This window comes from Ovis canadensis, chromosome 1 (assembly GCF_042477335.2).
Source record: "Ovis canadensis isolate MfBH-ARS-UI-01 breed Bighorn chromosome 1, ARS-UI_OviCan_v2, whole genome shotgun sequence".
In the NCBI taxonomy this organism is placed as follows: Eukaryota; Metazoa; Chordata; class Mammalia; order Artiodactyla; family Bovidae; genus Ovis; species Ovis canadensis.
The window spans coordinates 141,690,386-141,711,160 of record NC_091245.1 but is presented as its reverse complement, the minus strand read 5'-3'; the positions used below and the strand labels follow the sequence as shown (position 1 = coordinate 141,711,160).

At 37.5% G+C, this 20,775-nt stretch overlaps 1 protein-coding gene across 1 annotated transcript in view; it reads right to left on the bottom strand.

Annotated features, from left to right (window-relative positions):
* Positions 1–1,352: 1,352 nt before the first annotated feature.
* TMPRSS15 (transmembrane serine protease 15) overlaps positions 1,353–20,775 on the bottom strand; it is a 156,908-nt gene continuing 137,485 nt past the window's right edge. Inside the window, exons 23-26 of the mRNA XM_069589530.1 lie at positions 12,701–12,882; positions 10,910–11,005; positions 6,207–6,346; positions 1,353–1,660 (exon numbers count right to left, since the gene is read on the bottom strand). Of these exons, the coding sequence (XP_069445631.1) occupies positions 1,505–1,660; positions 6,207–6,346; positions 10,910–11,005; positions 12,701–12,882 (574 nt within the window). The 3' untranslated portion in view covers positions 1,353–1,504. The remainder of the gene's footprint in view (positions 1,661–6,206; positions 6,347–10,909; positions 11,006–12,700; positions 12,883–20,775) is intronic.

Below are 20,775 nucleotides of genomic sequence, written 5' to 3'. Positions count from 1 at the left end.
TCCCTTCTCTCTGAACTTTCAGAGCCACTCTCACCTACATGGGAGTCACCTACGTGTGCTGATGCCTTTTTAGTCCATCAGTAACGACTATTCACTCAGGTCTAGCCCAAGTCTCCTTTCTTCCATATGAACTGATGTATCTCTTCTTTCAACTGCTTGAAACTTTTCTGTTACTTTGGACCATACAGACCCATGTAAGAATGTGTGTGTGTGTGTGTGTGTGTGTGTGTGTGTGTGTGTTTGTATTAATTCGTATAAATTTTTTCTTTCTGAATAAATTAGTAGATGTTGTGGGGTGAGCTAAATTGGTTTGTACTTTGGAAGTGATCCAAGAGATTAAAGCTGTGGAACAAATGCATTTATTCTACATTTTTGGCCTTGTAATGGGCAATTCAGCTGTGTCTAAATAAGCTTTGGACATGTTAGAAATACCCACTATAAACACATCTGTCAGAGAAAACCCACATTTGTAATACTTGTATCTCTTTGATATGACTGATAACTTTTTGGAAACCCAAAAAATGCCAGCTTGAAATAAATGGACTGTGGTATAATAATCCAAGTGAAAATGATCTGATGAGAGAATGACAATGTTAATTAGTTTAGCTTTTATTCTGATGCAAGGGCAATGTGTAGACTTGTGCTAGTTTGCTGTTGAACTAGCTTATTTGAAAAGATTGTACAATCAGTTTAGTCCAGGCTTGTGACATGAGCTTACAATAAATATATTTTATTATGGGGAAAATATTAGGGGTGTGCTCAAGATGGATTGAAAATGCACTTGGATAGAAAAATAGCAAGATGATTGAGATGCTGATAATACTGACCTATCCTAGTAGTCTTGCCTGGCAAATCCCATGGACGGAGGAACCTGGTAGGCTGCAGTCCATGGGGTGGCTGGGAGTCGGACATGACTGAGTGACTTCACTTTCACTTTTCACTTTCATGCACTGGAGAAGGAAATGGCAACCCACTCCGTTGTTCTTGCCTGGAGAATCCCAGGGACAGGGGAGCCTTGTGGGCTGCTGTCTATGGGGTCACACAGAGTCGGACATGACTGAAGCGACTTCGCAGCAGCAACAGCAACAGCAGCAGCAGCATCCTAGAATTAGATAACTTACAGCAATCTACTTCAAACAATACCATACTTTGTGTAAAAGCTTATTTCATGTCTCTTCCTAATTTTGCTTAAACATTATATTACATGCTTTAAAATAACATTTCTTTAAATAAGAGAATACAATAAAAATAATGATTAAGAACAAAGGAAATAATGATGTCTGTGAAAGAATAACTGTTTACAATAAAATCAAAATTTATTATTTTACAGTTACTTTGTATTATAAAGATTATTTTTTGCTTTTTTTTTTCCTGTAGCATTTTAGTGGCTTAGGTAAGAATCAAGACTTTTATAAACAATTTTTTTTTTAAACTCTCAATTTCCATGCTTCTTAAAGTGCAATGGGAAAACTGCCTGATTTTCATCTTTGCTTTTCGAAACACTTTAATGTAGAAAACTTTGTATCCACTCTGTGAACCTTGGGACCCGGGCGTACACCCCTGGGCGATTAGGCAGTGCACACTGGTATCCAAATGACGTCACGCCAGCCAGGAGCCATCTGTTGTTTTCTTGGCACATGAGTGGTCCGCCTGAATCCCCCTAAACAGTAAATTGCCAAAGAAAATCATCGATGTGTGGTCAGTTGATATAAATATGTATATAATTGTTTAGCAAATAAATCCAAAACTGAAGATCAAAAATATGGTTTCATTGCAAGTCATCTATGAATAGTCTCATCATCACACTAGATCAAGAATGAAAACCTTTAGCTTGTCAGTAAGGACACAGAAACTATGACAACTAAAACAAAATTTGTGTGTAATTTTTTATGATTCACTTTTATAGCAAGCATTCCCTTTAATTATGGCATTTTAATGGGTACCAAGAAACTTTCCTGGGAAATCCCATGGACAGAGGAGCCTGGTGGGGTACATTACATGGGGTCTCAAACAATTGGACATGACTTAGGGACTAAACAACGAAGATACCTTCTAAGGCACAACTCTAAGAGCGTCCCAATCAAAATATATGTTAAAAGCTAATCTTTTTATTAAAGGAGATATTAATTTATCCTAAGTATTATGAGGGACTTTGTGGGACACAGTCATTCCACATTATGTGCTTTAGGATGACTAAGAACTCACACATAAAATTGATTTTAATTCTATTGAGTAGCATTAGGTTTGGGTATTAGACAAGCATAATCAGATTTGAAAAAATAATACTTCAATGGAAATGGGCACATTTATAATATAATTTCTAGTGACAGGTACACATGTTTTCATCTGAGATTTCAATTGATGGAATGTCTGTAATTTTAATAAATATTAATTATAGCAATTCTTAGTTATTTACATAGTTTACTTACACATGACTGTTCCTGTGTAATGGAAAGGAATATAATGCAAATGTATAATACCATTATTTAATGATAGAGAATTGACAAATATTTTCCCACATTAATTGTGAAACATTTTAATTAACCTTTCCTTTTTTATATTTATGAAGGAACATAAAGCCCTGTATACTGTGGTTGAAATCATTGGTACAATAGAATATTTCACACAAACTTATTTAAAAAATTATCCTGAGAGATTTTTTTTTTTGCCTGATTCTTGATTACCTTTGAAGCCTACATTTAAGGGGAAAAAATGTATTTAGAAAATCACCCTTTCTCTCCTGGGTGCAGAGGAGCATAAGTCATATTGGCAACCACTGGTTAATTTCTTTCCTAGATGTAACAAATGCACTCAAGTTGTTTGAAGGCAGAGCTTGTGATTTGATTAATACTTCTACATCCTCAACCCTCAGCCCATAAAATAGGTTCAGAAATATTTATGGAACAGTGTCAATTCAAGATAAGAATAAATACTGACTCTAAGTGATATGTGACTTAGAAATTAGTAAAAATAAACTCCAACTCTTTGGGTGCTTTTGAAAGGACTCATTTGGTTTTCTTCATATTTTCAAAATAATTTTTTAATAGATGGCAGAATCCAGATGCTGATTACATGAACAAGGATTTTAAACTACCCAGCAGAGACTGGCTCATTTGAAATTATTTGAAGAATCCACCAGCAGGCTTGAGGCCAAACAACTGGGTGGTCCGTCTGGTTGAGAGACCTACGTCTGGGGCTATTTCTTCCCATCATCAAAATGCACCGTGTCAGTCCCACTGTGTAACTTCTCTTTGCCTTTATTTTCTGATTTATTCAATGAAGGTATAATCTTCTTCCACTATCTCTGAGGTGTGTAACTACTTCAAAAATATGAGTGAAAGTTCAGAACATAAGGGCTCAACTGGTAAAGAATCCACCTGTAATGAGGGAGACCTGGGTTTGATCCCCGAGTTGAGAAGATCCCCTGGAGAAAGGAAAGGCTACCCACTCCAGTACTCTGGCCTGGAGAATTCCATGGACTGTATAGTCCATGGGGTCACTAAGACTCGGACACAACTGAGTGACTTTCAATTTCACTTTCAGAACACAAAGTATTAATCTAAAGTGTGTTTCCACTGAGATGCTATATTTGTGAAGAAAACAAAAATCACTAACTTCTATGACTAATAATCTGAGTATGAGGATTGGAGGGTTGGAGACCATTTTTGTTTGGGGTAGTGGTTCTTAAACCTTGGGTTGCATCAGAATCACTGGCGGGAGGTGGGGGGGCTTGCTCACACATGCATTTCTGAACCTCCACCTCTAGAGGTTCTGACTCAGAGGCTCTCTGGCAGAGCTAAGAATCTGCACCTATAACAAGTATTTGGGTGATGCTAATCTGGATTGGAGGCCATGCTTTGAAAACCAGTTTATAGAATAAGGATCAAAATAGTTGGCAGAACAGGTTTGCTCTTTGTATGTCATTCACTTAGTTTTACGGGGACTTTTGACAGCTAATCACAGTGCTGTAAAATCCAAACAACTGTTTGGCAACCACAAGCCTTTGAGAAACTGGAAGATATTGAAGAATCTGTGAATGACTAAGACAAATTCTTCACCACTAGAGGGGAAAAATATAATGTTTCGAAGAACTTAAGTAATGTACCAATAATAACATAGGCATAATTTAAAATAATGTATCTGTTTAATCAACCCTTCTGTTTAACACAATATTAAAGTTGAACAAAGAAAATCAAGTAATTCTCTTAGTATAGATCGAGTGGCTTTAACTAGAATGTGATCCCATTTTTAACAACATCTATTAAGTAGTTTCTTAAAAAAAGAAAATCATGTAATCTCCAGACTATCAATTCCTCAATCAGGACAATATTATGTTACAAAGAATTGTCTTGTGTGGGAGCTTTCTTACTTGCTAATGAATAACACACTTGACTCTCTAGAAACCAGAGCCAAACAGATTTCAGAGATCTGGCATGAGTTACTGGCTTAATATAGCCCGAGCATCGATAGCACCAGCAGTAATAATTTCTATCTCACGTGTGAGGGGGTCCACTACACAACCCCCATTAACTCTAATTGAAGGTGTATTGCTGATTTCCCTTCTAAACAATTATTATATAAATCTCCCTCTAAGTGGCAATATATCTTACCTTTAGCACACTTTTCATTTTAAAAGGTAGTAGATATCAGAGATAAATTTTAAAGAAGAATGCAATCCTATTCGTCTTGACTGTGCAAGTGTTCATCAAAGCAGAATAAATGTAAAACTAAGCTGAACATTTAAGATGACATGATACATGGACTCAACTAGAGGACACATACAGATCTACCAGCTTAAGTGTCTAAGAAAGTCTTGTATCAAGTCAGATTATTATGACATATGTATTAATACGTGTTCATGTATATAACAAGTTATTTACACCTTAACAAAGTCAAGCCATTTCCGCACTGGATAAATTGCTACATTTTCATTTGTGAATTATTCACTGGCTCAATCTTGCTATCATGTTTAATCTAAACCAGTAGATGTTAATACATTAATATTTTATTAATTTTCAAATATAGAAAACATGGGGTTCCCTGGTGGCTCAGATGGTAAAGAATCCTCTTGCAATGCAGAAGAACTGGGTTTGATCCCTGGGTTGGGAAGACCCCCTGGAGAAGGGAATGTCTACCCACTCCAGTATACTTGCCTGGAGAATTCCATGGACAGAGGAGCCTGGTGGGCTACAGTCCATGGGGTCACAGAGTCAGACATGACAAACCTCACAATCTTGTTATCAGATTTAATCTAATCCAGTAGATGTTGATGCATAAATATTTTATTAATTTTCAAATATAGAAAGCATGCCACAAAATTTATTTACAGTCTTACAATAAAAATGTTTACTCTTTTTGAGTGCTTACTTAGTGCCTTACATGTGTTACTGCTTTTAAAACTCACTTTAATCATACCTATGTGACTTGCCCACTCTCACTGGTAAGTTTTAAAGCAAGGGTCAAATAGTTTGAGTGTAGAATCCATGCCCTCATGGTTATTTCATGCTGTACCTAAAATTAATTAAATTCTAAAATCTAGCAGAATTTACTTTTTATTTGTTGAGTGTATGTAGATTTCCTAGAACTGATAGATGGCTACATTATTTCTAGGTGGTAAGATGATTTTATTTTCCATGAGGGTTATTTTGTGGGTAAGAGTTTCTTCTGAAAGTCACACAAGTCAAAAGCTAGTGATATTTCAAATACCTTGCATGCTCTTCAGGTTGGTTTTCATCCAGAAATTATTTTGGGTGACCAGACTCTGAATAAGGGTTGAGAAAGGGAGAAGTATAGGCCAAATTGGCCTACAGATCTGTTTTGTTTATATTAGGGTTTTTTCTTTTTTTAAAGAATTGGAAATCTGAAAGTAAATGCTTCTAGCTAAGGTGTACCTCTGCAGCCCACCCACCCCTATAGGCCCACTCTATTTCACTTGGCAGTTGAACACATTCTTATTTTATGCCTAGCCTCTAAAAAATCTGATTTGTAACTCTTGTTGGTAAAATTAGCTTTGTTTCTAACGCTCAGGTCTACCCTGGAGGACTATTCAGATAAGCCACAAATAAAAGTGAAAAGTCACAGCTGTGTTAAAAAAAGAAATACTTAAGATCCTGGTGAGTTCTGTACTCCCTGGTCATCTTAAATGATGAACTCATCATGTAGAAATGCTTTTTGGAAACTGAGGGTGAGCAATTTTACATATTTACCTGACAAGAATCTACCCCTCCTGCTTCGTAGCCTGCACACACCATATTTTCCGTAATGTTATATTCTGGCATCTGTTGCTGACATTTCTCATTTGATAGAAGGGGAACGTCAGCTTCTTGCAGTACGTCTGCAGTAGAACCTGTTAGAGATGGATAATGCAGCCAGCCCGTCAGAAGTGATCAACATGCATCAGTGAATGAGCCACCATCAGTCTTATTTATTTCAACAGTTCCGTCTCATTACTGAGTACTGTGTGCATATATAATGAAACTAAATGCTAAACCTTGTACTTTAAAGCACATAATAAAGCCCATCTGTGGATTTTGCCAAATGAGTGACAGTGAAGCACTTTCTTTAGTTCGCAAGGGTTAGCAGGATGGTCGATTGGACTAAACAGTCTTTGGGTATTTTCAGTAATTTCAAGCGGTGACCACATGGTTCATGGGGGAAAAAAGCCCACCAACACAAAAAGCTTCATTCATGAAAATTAGCGAAGGCTCAGAAATCCAGAAGTGCTTTTCATCTGCCACCTGAATAGGTGCTCCCTTATGATGGTATTCAGCTCCTTTGTGAGCAAACAGGTGCGAACTTAGCAGGAGACAAAGCTCAGAGGAACTGTGCCCTGGTCTCAGGGCAATCAGCTTGTCATCCACGTGCAGGCAGAGAGAAAGGAGGCATTGAGTAGCAGATCATACTTCCATACTTCCATGCTTTTTACAAAATGACTCATCCACTGAAAGCATGAATCCTTGTTTACCGAAACACCAATCCTAAGAGGGATGTGAAAAAAGCAGGTGTCTAGTGCCCTAGAAAAGGTACATGATAAGCACTTTCCAATAATTAGCAATTCTATTTGGTTTCTCAAGAGAGGCAGAAAGTTGAAAATCAGCCAGCGCATGTGACAGCCGGTGTTGGTGTGACCTCATTTCCAGTTACGTTTCATTGTCACACTAAAAGATGAGAAACACACGTGTGTGTGTGTGTGTGTGTGTGTGTGTGTGTGATTTAGGTGCAAAGCAATGTATAAATAACCCAGTGGTATGTTTGTAAATGTTCAATAACTGGTTTTCAAGAAATGAAGACAAAGCCGCAGTATGTATCATCTGTCAATGTGCCTGTTATAAGCACTCCAACCATCGTCAATTTCAAGGCATCAGTATGACAGTGAACATGTATTTGGGAACTGATTCCAACTGGTGCCAGTGACTTCAGAGGCTGGATGACTTTTAAAGTTTGACAATGGACTTTAAAAAGTGAATTATAGAGGTTACGATGGAGGAGAACTTTCAGCATCTCACTGTCATTTATTTTATGAAGATTGAGTATGGCCTGGTGGACTTAGTTTTACGATAAAAATCAAAGACAATTTTGCTGCTTGTCAAGAAATAAAAAAAATTGGTTGGCTATATGATAAAACTTTTTAAAAAGTTAAAAAACTTTGAGCAGTGATCTTACAGTTAATACTTGTCAACATGAGTTGACAACATGAGAAGACAATTGAAAATACACATGTTCACATGTTCACACAGAAAAAATCTACACAAAAATGTTGGTGAAGTTATTTTAATATTTTAATATTACTAGTTGCCTTGATTTAATCAACTAATACTTATTTCTTTTTTTTGTAAACAATATGTTCATAATCTTCTTAGAAAATTAATTAGTATATTATACTCAAAGGGGAAAAAGTGGGATTTTAGAAATAGATAGAAACCCTAAGACAAAGTTCATAAAATTCGTTAAAATTGCCAGCACCCAGAAAGTATTTAAATATGATTTGTTTATTTCTAAGAGAAATTGATCTCAGATGCAGATTTTTTTTCTTGGCTCCATACCACTCCCAGAGTCTTTTCTTAAGTCAATTAAATGCATATCTTTAGTAACAATAAGCAAATCTGAACAAGTTTACTCAACTCTTAAAAAAATAATTTCTTATGCAATAAAGTCTTAAATTTTGTTAGTAGATAATTTGTTTTTAAAGAGTACATTGTAGTCATAAATGTCTTTTAGCTTGAAGTCTGATAGAAAAAATATCTAAGAATCATTTTTACTCTTCAGATTTCAAAGTTAATAAGTCATGACATTTTTCAAATGGAGGAAATAGAATAATAAACAGTCTTTTACTTCAATATACTTTCCGGGCAGCAGAAGCAAAGCATTTCAGCTACATAACGTAATTGCAGTAGAGAACCTTTGTTGGAACCATCAGGCAATGATTTGACTCACATTTTACACTCTCTCCTACAAGAAGTAAGGATATTTTAGCTTGCATCTTTTGCTTTGGGGACATGCTCTTCTCCACAAGATTTTGTGTTTTCATCTTAAATGTAATTAGGATTTTTGCTTAAGATGGCAATGATCTGTTGTGATTCTAGAGACCAGGTTTTTCCACCTGACAATAGTTCTTTAACTTTTTGCTTAGCTATGAACGAGTGGTCAAATTTTCCTACATGGAGTTAACTCTCATGAGGAATTTTGAAACCAATGAAATTTGCAGTTACATTTATGGGGTATGAAGTACTAGAATGCTTTTTATTTTTAAATGCTTGATTATTTTTAATATAGGCATGTTTTCTTTGTTTGGAAAGCATGCTATCAAAAAATGCTAGTGAGCCAATGGTTTATTAATTTATAGTATTCAGTGTATCATTGATGCCATATCTGAGTCTTCTTGTCAATAGGTGGAATCAGCATGTTGAAAAGAATTTTTTACTCATCTTTACATTTATATGATTAATTTATATGATTTCTTATGCAAACACTTATATGATCATTTATGTAATATAAATTATGTAATTTCTATGATTAATACAAATACTTTCACTGCTTTGGGAAAAGTAGCAGTTAATAACTTGTCTTCTCAAGATAGAAAGCCCAGAAATACACCCATGCACCATGGGTATCTTATTTTTGACAAAGGAGGCAAGAATATACAATAGGGCAAAGACAGCATCTTCAATAAATGGTGCTGGTAAAACTGGACAGCTGCATGTTAAAGAATGAAATTAGAACACTTTTTAACACCATAGACAAAGATAAACTCAAAATGGATTAAAGACCTAAATGTAAGACCAGAAACTATAAAACTCTTAGAGGAAAACATAGGTAGAACACTTGAAGACATAAATCAAAGCAAGATCCTCTATGACCCACCACCTTGAGTAATGGAAATTAAAACAAAAGTAAACAAGTGGGACCTGATTAAACGTAAAAGTTTTTGCACAGCAAAGGGAACTATAAGCAAAGTGAAAAGACAACCCTCGGAATGGGAGAAAATAATAGCAAATGAAACAACTGACAAAGGATTAATTTCCAAAATATACAAGCAGCTCATACAGCTCAATGCCAGAAAAACAAACAACCCAGTCAAAAAGTGGAAAAAAGACCTAAACAGACACTTTTCCAAAGAAGATATATAGATGGCTAACAAACATGTGAAAAGACGCTCAACATTGCTCATTATTTGAGAAATGCAAATCAAAACTACAATGAGATATCACCTCACACTGGTCAGAATGGCCCTCATCAAAAAGTCTACAAACAATAAATGCTGGAGAGGGCGTGGAGAAAAGGGAACACTCTTGCACTGTTGGTGGGAATGTAAATTGATACAGCCACTATGGAAGACAGTATGGAGATTCCTTAAAAGACTAGGAATAAAACCACCATATGACCCAGCAATCCCCCTCCTAGGCATATATCCTGAGGTAACCAAAACTGAAAAAGACACATGTATCCCATTGTTCACTGCAGCACTATTCACAATAGCTAGAACATGGAAGCAACCCAGATGTCCATCGACAGATGAATGGATAAAGAAGTTGTGGTACATATACACAATGGAGTATTACTCAGCCATAAAAAGGGACACATTTGAGTCAGTTCTGATGAGGTGGATAAACCTAGAGACTATTATATGGAGTGAAGCGAGTCAGAAAGAGAAAGATAAATATCATATTCTAGCACATATATATGGAATCTAGAAGAATGGTACTGAAGAACTTATTTACAGGGCAGCAATGGAGAAACAGACCCAGAGAACAGACTTACGGATGAGGAGAGAGGAGAGAGAGGGTGAGATGTATGGAGAGAGCAAGGTGGAGACTTACATCACCATAGGTAAAATAGTCAACAGGAATTTACAGTTGGCTCAGGAAACTCAAACAGGGGCTCTGTATCAACCTAGAGAGGTGGGACAGGGAGGGAGATGGGAGGGAGCTTTAAAAGGGAGGGGATATATGTATACCTATGGCTGAGTCATGTTGAGATTTGACAGAAAACAACAAAATTCTGTAAAGCAATTATCCTTCAATAAAAAATTAATTAAAAAGAAAATAATTTGGCTTCTGATGAGACTTCATCCATATGCTTTACAAAAATACATTTTTGTAACTTTTGGCTGTATTCACTTCCGTGAGTATATCCTTTCATCAGATAGTTTATAATATTAATATTAATATTAGATATTGAGCTTGGGGGATGCTTGGACTTCCCTCTTATAATAATTATTGTTTTATAATATGAAATGTGCAGTTTGGAAATAAAATTTTTAACTATACAAATACAGAACATATGAATATAAGCCTGACAGCGCTTTTAAGACACATTGCGGAAAAGTGTTATAATATGAGTCTTTTTAAAATAGTCACAGGGTAGAGCAGTAGCAAGCTTTTTATATTTTCTTTTGAGTCTGACAATTTACCTTGATATGCAAGTGTCCCCCAGCCAGCAATAGAACAAATTCTTCCTGGGGAAAAAACTTGATTTTCTCCTGGTAAACAAATAGGCTGTATATAATCTAGAAATATGAAAGAAAACAAAATAAGAACAAATACATATGCATTTCCAAAAGTTTAAAAAATCAATCCTTTTCAACATTTCATCCAAAAAAAAAAAAAACACTGGTGTTTTCATTTTATGCTGCCTGGGCATGGTTTAGACTTCAGTCGTAAGGGAAAGAAGCATTGCAGAGCAGCACTTCTTTGAAAGTGGATTAGGTACCACTGGCGGCCTCTTAGGACCCCCCCCCCCACATTGTCTCAACTACTCTGCTGCAATGTACACAAATTAGTTCTGGAATTAGTCATATACATTTGATTTTCAGATCATCATGGTACTTAACAGAATGTGGTGCCAGTTCTGTGAAAATCCTGGTAAGGCTGTTTTTTCAGGGATAATTAAGAGAAATTTAGGCAAATGTTCTATGGGGGATTTTTCTTTCCCCCAATTATCCCCACATTAAAAAGGGTCTTAGGTGATTGTTTTACAGGGTACTTTGGAGGCATTAGCATAGGTTTCTGACTTTTGAAGCCCTTCTCCAACAATTTTCAAGCCTCCTAACATTTATTCAGCATCCAAGACATGTAAAACACAGTTCAGACGCAAAAGTAAATAAAAGGATAGGCTAATACAACCAACTGCAGCAAGCATGTGCCTTTGAGAAGTGCTCTCCTACATGTGGGGGCTTCCCTGGTGGCTCAGATGGTAAAGAATCCACTGTAATACAGGAGACCAGTGGGGAAGATCCCCTGGAGAAGGAAATGGCAACCCACTCCAGTATTCTTGCCTGCAGAATCCTATGGACAGAGGAGCCTGCAGGCTAAAGTCCATGGAGTCACAGAGAGTTATACACACTGAGCAACTAACACATACTCCTACACACGGAGACCAAATTCCTTAGAAGCACAGGAATTCCAACACTTTCTCCTGACTGGGGACTGGAAAGTCTTCAGAGTAAAGGTTGGAGCTCAGCAGAGCCCTTCAGGATAAGGTTTACTCTCTCAGGTGATTTCTTATACCTTATTTACATATTTGGAGGAAGCCCTCCATCTGCCATTTCATTAATATCACTGACTCTCTTTATGAATGTGGCAGGGTGGTAAAGAGTCTACCTGCCAGTGCAAGAGACAGAAGAGACATGGGTTTGACCCCTGAGTCAGAAAAATCCCCTGGAAGAGGACATGGCGACATAATCCAGTTCTCTTGCCTGGAAAATTCCATGGACACAGGAGCCTGGTGGGCTACAGTTTATGGGGTCACAAAGAGTCGGACATGACTGAGCACAGACACACACACACGCACACACACGGATAGCCATTCTCACTTCCTTTGCTCTTTGAACACATGCTCATTTCGCTTTGTCCTATTCCAGAATTTGTAGCAGGTGAACCTACCTTTCTTTTCCATGAGAAAGAGAGGTGGCGTGCAGTAAAGCATGACCTATTTTCTCTGGGTGGCTCCTTGGAGTTGACTGTTATACAGGGCTCTGAGAGTTTTATTTTACTGGTCAATTTTCCAGAAAGCTGGATTTAAGCGCCTTGATGAAGGTAATTTAATGTTTCTCTCCATTCCCCAATTCCATTTAAATTATAATGATGTCTATAACAAATTATCCAACTTTTATGGACTATTAATACACTGGTACTGATAATATTTCAAATATGATTTTGAATTAATTTGGTCAGATAAGATGACTAAAGCTGATTTCTCTTACCTGTGTAATTCACTTTCAATTCAAGATGCATCATGGCGATGTCACTGTCCTTTCTCCGTTTATTGTAGTGTGGGTTGATGACAATTTGGTCAATCAACCTAGTTTCTATCTGAGGAGAAGTCAGATTTGATGCCATATACAGGCCTAGCACTGCTTTCCACTTCGACGGCTCTAAATTTCTCCTAAAGATTATGAAAACAAAAGAATAAGAAATTTCCCATCCACCACAGTTAGACTCTAGAGAAATTCACAGTGGATATTTCAGAACCACTTGTTCCTATCCTCAGGTAATCTTGCAGTTCTCTGAGGAATTCTTCTTTAAAAATATTTCCTTTAATTTCCAAATTGGGGAAGGAGTACATCAAGACTGTATATTGTCACCCTGCTTATTTAACTTACATGCAGAGTACATCATGCAAAATGCTGGGCTGGATGAAGCACAAGCTGGAATCCAGGTTGCTGGGAGAAATAACAATAACCTCAGATATTCAGATGACACCACCCTATGGCAGAAGGTGAAGAGGAACTGAAGAGCCTCTTGATGAAAGTGAAAGAGGAGAGTGAAAAAGCTGGCTTAAAACTTAACACTCAAAAAACTAAGATTATGGCATCCAGTCCCATCACTTCACAGCAAATGGATGGGGAAACGATGGAAACAGTGAGAGACTGTTTTTTGGGGCTCCAAAATCACTGAAGATGGTGACCGCAGCCATGAAATTTAAAAGAGGCTTGCTCCTTAGAAGAAAAGCTATGACCAACCTAGACAGCATATTAAAAAGCAGAAAAACATCCCTCTAGTCAAAGGTATTGGAGAAGGCAATGGCACCCCACTCCAGTACTCCTGCCTGGAAAATCCCATGGATGGAGGAGCCTGGTAGGCTGCAGTCCATGGGGTCGCTAAGAGTCTGACATGACTGAGTGATTTCACTTTCACTTTTCACTTTCATGCATTGGAGAAGGAAATGGCAACCCACTCCAGTGTTCTTGCCTAGAGAATCTCAGGGACGGGGGCGCCTGATGGGCTGCTGTCTCTTGGGTCGCACAGAGTCGGACATGACTGAAGCGACTTAGCAGCAGCAAAGTTATGGTTTTTCTAATAATCATGTATGGATGTGAGATTTGGACCTTAAAGAAATCTGAGTGCTGAAGGATTGATGCTTTTGAACTGTGGTGTTGGAGAAGACTCTTGAGAGTCCCTTGGAGAGCAAGGAGATCAAACATCTATGTCCTAAAGGAGATCAGTCCTGGGTGTTCATTGGAAGGACTGATGTTGAAGCTGAAGCTTTAATACTTTGGCCACCTGATGTGAAGAACTGACTCCTTGGAAAAGACCATGATTCTGGGAAAGATTGAAGCTGGGGAGAAAAGGGACGACAGAGGATGAGATGGTTGGATGGCATAACCAACTCGATGGACATGAGTTTGAGCAAACTCTGGATTGGTGATAGACAGGGAAGCCTGGAGTGCTGCAGTCCATGTGGTCTCAAAGAGTTGGACACGACTGAGCACCTGAACTGAACTAGACTGTGGTTTTTTAACTTATTTTTCCCATTAGAATAACCTGTTGCACTTTTAAATAACACTGCTCTCCCTTCCCTATCTCTGATTTAATGAGTCTGGGATGGAGAGAGGCATTTTTAAATATTCATTGTTAAATTAAATCTCTGTGTTGATGGTAAGGTTTAGAACAACTGCTATAGATCACATTCCAGTGTGGAGACCACCTCTTGGTCCAAGGCTTCTTCCAGCAACCACAGTAGCTATGGTAACAATGAAAGGAGGTTCAGCAGCACCTCCTGTTTAGGGGATCACTGAATTCACAGAGGTCACATAAACAATAAAACTTATTATATTTATAAGGTAATACATGAACTTGAGCAGTTTCCTCACATAATGAACTCATAAATTTTCATACACAATGTTGACTACTGATAATGTACTGGTAAAGGATAACATTTGTACTATATATAGGCAGATTAAATTGAAGATTGTATTAGAATTTGAAAGTGTACAGAAATTCCTCAATGTGCTGTTGGTTGGCAACATCTTCATGCCAAGAAATTACCATTGGAAAACTGGTATTAAGCCAACTGAGCCATATTCACAATGAAGTGAAATTTCCAATAACTGCAATATAACAGAACTAATCATTCAATTCTCTGTGGTCACAAATGCCTAGTTTAACATGGTACTTCAAATATTAGAATCCAAGTCACCTACAAATATATGTAAATACATAAAGGGCATGAAGTTATTTCAAGTCCATCTGTTATGTTTTTACCTATTTATTCATTACTTTGTGTATGTCTCTTAAATAATGGGCAATTACGCCTCTGAAAAAGTTGTATGTATTTTTACTCAGCATTTAATTTATATATTTACAAAAAATGCATCTTAAAATTGCCACACTATTTTCCTACTTTGCATTTAATTATATTATTTATATATATTGCATCTTGCATTATAGTTTATATAACCAATGCATTATATTATTATTTATATATTAAATTATACATACTAATCACTTATAGTTAGTATTATTTAGTAATGATAAATCATTATTACTTTTGTTCATTTATTATCAATAAATTATTAAATTTACTATTTATAATTAAGTAACTCATAATCAAATCACTTATAAATACTGAAATAAGTTATTCATTTAATAGATTATTGACTTTATTAAGAATGATAATAAAGTATTATTAATTGGTATAATTGGTATACTAATTATTATACTATAACACTATATTAATGGCATATTTCAATAATAACTATTAACATTTGCTCAAAGGAAGTATGACCCCATCTTATAGATTTCATTTTGAAGTTGAGTACATTTACTTAAAAAAATGATTGTCTCCTTAAGTGTTTCTACATATTTTATATTCAGAAAAAATACATAAAAGTTCTCAGTGGTATAGTCAATTTATTTGCTATCAATTTAAATTGATAAAACAATGCAGCTCGGATAAAATGCAGTTTAGTAGCTAAATTCCCAAATTATCTCTTTTGTATATACCGTACTCTATCTGAGAACTATTGAAATGAGAGAACGTGTAGGTAATGCAAAGTTTAGCAATCACCGTTTTCTCTCATTATTTTGGTATTTCAAATAGAAAAGCCGCACAAACAACAACCTATTAAGATTAAACATGCATGTTTTCATCTTCTTGTCTAATGTGGCTTTCAGCAATGTTGTTTTGACATAATTCTTGGTAATTTCTGAAATGATTATTGTGCTACAATGAATAGAGCCTCTCTTCCATGTTTTTATTTTTCCACCATCTGTAAGCAGCACTATGGATAAGAAATATCTCTCCAACATGTGTCATTTGCACACCTCTCTCATGTCCTTTCTGCATAACTTTCTGTGTCTATGTAACTAACTTCCCCCAGCATGAGCCCCACATTAGCACAAGCACGGTAAAATGACTACATCCTTTTCTCTGAGCACAAGGAATTGAAAATACAGAAGTCATAACCAATGGTACTTAAATCTTATGAACGAATGGAGAAATCTGCTAAAAATTCAGGTTCCTACATTCTATCTCTAGAAATTCTAAATTAGAAGGTTGGCATGGGACTCAAGAATCCGTACTTTATAATTACTATTGGTATATCAAGCAATACGAATCCTTCCTAGCTTTCCCATTCACCCAGAGCCAAGAGATGGGGGAAGAAAATCTTCAGAGGAATCACTACAGATGAAGAAAGGGGACTTGTTATATTTCTTTTTTTTTTTTTTTTGCTTTTTCTTTTTTTTTAATTTTAAAATCTTTAATTCTTTCATGCGTTCCCAAACATGAACCCCTCTCCCACCTCCCTCCCCATAACATCTCTCTGGGTCATCCCCATGCACCAGCCCCAAGCATGCTGTATCCTGCGTCAGACATAGACTGGCGATTCAATTCTTACATGATAGTATCCATGTTAGAATGTTATATTTCAAAAATATTTTTGTCTTAAAGCATCTGTAATCTCATACAGCAAATAAAAGCTATAGGACAGAAGACAGGTTGGGATGGGAATAGTATATAACCCCATTGGATAGGCAGACCCAATCCAGCAGAAGCTAAAGATGCAGAAATAGGGTATTTTTACTTAGGGCGAGTGGTCTGAATTTCTGCTACATTTCATATTTATCTGCTTTGTTCAAGCAAAGTGTTTTTCTCAGTAGCGAGGGAAAGAAAGGCATAGGTTGAAATGAAATACAAAGGTGTATGTTCCTGACATCTGCAACTTCAAAGACTGTGCACCTCATGGCATATAGTAGGTGCTTCAGAAATGCTGCCCTGGGTGGGATGACCTAATACTGTCCACTGTTTGTTGCTTTGTCCTGGGATGTATATAACTTCACTAATCTAAACATAAGAATGACCAGGGGACATCCCTGGTGGTCAGTGGTTAGGGATCTGCACTTCCACTGCAGGGAGATGGGTTCTGTCCCTGGTTGGGCAACTAAGATCCCATATGCCACTTGACATGGTCAAAAGTAAATATAAATAGTCATCTGATCTGTAAAAATCCTTAAAACAATAAAGAATGTCCATTTGTAAATGGGATTTTCATTGTGGTAGGAAGTAAATATGGTAGCATAATTATCATAGAGCAGCACAATATACTAAAAGGAAAAAAGAAAAGATCAAGGGGAATGCACACTATAAACTGAATTTTTTTAATATTCTCCCATTACTAATGATGGCATAAATCAACCTCATCAAGTTTGCCCACTGCAACCCAACCATATGTTTACAGAACTTTTAGTCTCTATTATCATTCTCCATGAATGGAAAAGAATTCCTAATGGAATTGCCAACTTCAATTTTCAAAGGCAAGAAAGAATTGAAATGCCACTGAAATGCACTACAGTTGTCAGAGAGCAAGAAAGTTTTCAAGAGTATCAGAGGTATTTTTAAAAGGACTAAGGAGCCAGATTAAATGGGATGACACTGGCTAGCTTTAACAATTTTAGTATCATATCAGTTCAGTCGCTCAGACGTGTCCGACTCTTTGCGACCCCATGAATCGCAGCACTCCAGGACTCCCTGTCCATCATCAACTTCCAGAGTTCATTCAGACTCACATCCATCAAGTCAGTGATGCCACCCAACCATCTCATCCTCTGTCGTCCCCTTCTCCTCCTGCCCCCAATCCCTCCCAGCATCAGAGTCTTTTCCAATGAGGCAACTCTTCGCATGAGGTGGCCAAAGTACTGGAGTTTCAGCTTTAGCATCATTCCTTCCAAAGAAATCCCAGGGCTGATCTCCTTCAGAATGGACTGGTTGGATCTCCTTGCAGTCCAAGGGACTCTCAAGAGTCTTCTCCAACACCACAGTTCACAAGCAGCAATTCTTCGGCCCTCAGCCTTCTTCACAGTCCAACTCTCACATCCATACATGAGCACAGGAAAAACCATAGCCTTGACTAGGCGGACCTTAGTCGGCAAAGTAATGTCTCTGCCTTTAAATATGCTATCTAGGTTGGTCATAACTTTTCTTCCAAGGAGTAAGTGTCCTTTAATTTCATGGCTGCAATCACCATCTGCAGTGATTTGGTAGCCCCCCAAAAATAAAGTCTAACACTGTTTCCACGGTTTCCCCATCTATTTCCCATGAGGGTGATGTGACCAGATGCCATGATCTTCGGTTTCTGAATGTTGAGCTTTAAGCCAACTTTTTCACTCTCCACTTTCACTTTCATCAAGAGGCTTTTTAGTTTTTATTCACTTTCTGCCACAAGGGTGGTGTCCTTTGCATATTTGAGGTTATTGATATTTCTCCTGGAAATCTTGATTCTAGCTTGTGTTTCTTCCAGTCCAGCGTTTCTCATGATGTACTCTGCATATAAGTTAAATAAGCAGGGTGACAATATACAGCTTTGACGTACTCCTTTTCCTATTTGGAACCAGTCTGTTGTTCCATGTCCAGTTCTAACTGTTGCTTCCTGACCTGCATACAGATTTCTCAAGAGACAGGTCAGGTGGTCTGGTATTCCCATCTCTTTCGGAATTTTCCACAGCTTATTGTGATCCACACAGTCAAAGGCTTTGGCATAGTCAATAAAGCAGAAATAGATGTTTTTCTGGAACTCTCTTGCTTTTTTGATAATCCAGCAGATGTTGGCAATTTGATCTCTGGTTCCTCTGCTTTTTCTAAAACCAGCTTGAACATCTGGAGGTTCACGGTTCACATATTGCTGAAGCCTGGCTTGGAGAATTTTGAGCATTACTTTACTAGAGTGTGAGATGAGTGCAATTGTGTGGTAGTTTGAGCATTTTTTGGCATTGCCTTTCTTTGGGATTGGAATGAAAACTGACTTTTCCAGTCCTGTGGCCACTGCTGAGTTTTCCAAATTTGCTGGCATATTGAGTGCAGCACTTTCACAGCATCATCTTTGAGGATTTGAAATAGCTCAACTGGAATTCCATCACCTCCACTAGCTTTGCTCATAGTGATGCTTTCTAAGGCCCACTTGACTTCACATTCCAGGATGTCTGGCTCTAGATGAGTGATCACACCATCGTGATTATCTTGGTCTTGAAGATCTTTTTTGTACAGTTCTTCTCTGTATTCTTGCCACCTCTTCTTATTATCTTCTGCTTCTGTTAGGTCCATACCATTTCTGTCCTTTATCGAGCCCATCTTTGCATGAAATGTTCCCTTGGTATCTCTAATTTTCTTGAAGAGATCTCTAGTCTTTCCCATTGTGTTCTTTTCCTCTATTTCTTTGCATTGATCGCTGAAGAAGGCTTTCTTAACTCTTCTTGCTATTCTTTGAAACTCTGCATTCAGATGCTTATATCTTTCCTTTTCTCCTTTGTTTTTCACCTCTCTTCTTTTCACAGCTATTTGTAAGGCCTCCCAGACAGCCATTTTTCTTTTTTGCATTTCTTTTCCATGGGGATAGTCTTGATCCCTGTCTCCTGTACAATGTCACGAACCTCATTCCATAGTTCATCAGGCAGTCTATCTATCAGATCTAGGCCCTTAAATCTATTTCTCACTTCCACTGTATAATCATAAGGGATTTGATTTAGGTCATACCTGAATGGTCTAGCAGTTTCCCTACTTTCTTCCATTTAAGTCTGAATTTGGCAATAAGGAGTTCATGATCTGAGCCACAGTCAGCTCCTGGTCTTGTTTTTGTTGACTGTATAGAGCTTCTCCTTCAGTAATCACAATAATTATTCTAGTTAATAAAATATATTCTTAATAAAGGGCCATGAATCCATAAAGAAACTCAAAAGAAAAAAAGCCAAGTGTGTAAAAAGGCAGATGTATTGTAAAGGAAGGTTCACAGGAAGGTTGTGTTCCATTATTATCCTTTCTCATGAATAGGAAAGAGTTTCATACATATGGGAATTTTTATTTCATCTGTTAAGTGTAAGGGAGATCAGCCCTGGGTGTTCTTTGGAAGGAATGATGCTAAAGCTGAAACTCCAGTACTTTGGTCACCTCATGCGAAGAGTTGACTCATTGGAAAAGACTCTGATGCTGGGAGGGAATGGGGGCAGGAAGAAAAGGGGATGACAGGGGATGAGATGGCTGGTTGGCATCATCAACTTGATGGACGTGAGTCTGAGTGAACTCTGGGAGTTGGTGATGGACAGTGAGGCCTGGTGTGCTGCGATTCATGGGGTCCCAAAGAGTCGGACACGACTGAGCAACTGAACGGAACTGAACTGATGTTTTTAAAGTAAAGTTATGCATCTATGTGTTTAAGTGTGAAAAGAGAAATAAGTACAGGGAACAAAGATTAAGCCAAACAAGCCTCAGCACTATTTGATCTGGTGGATTACTCCTGGGCTTCCCAGGTGGCTTTGTGTTAAAGAATATACCTGCAATGCAGAAGCTGTGGGTTCAGTCCCTGGGTCAGGAAGATCCCCTGGAGAAGGAAGTAGCAACCCCTTCCAGTATTCTTGCCTGGAGAATCCCATGGACAGAGGAGCCTGGTAGCCTATAGTCCATGGGATCGCAAAGAGTCAGAGATGACTTAGCAACTGAACAACAACAAGGATTATATCTGGAAACTTAAGAAATCATCTTTGAGTGCATTTCTTCACTTCATTCCCA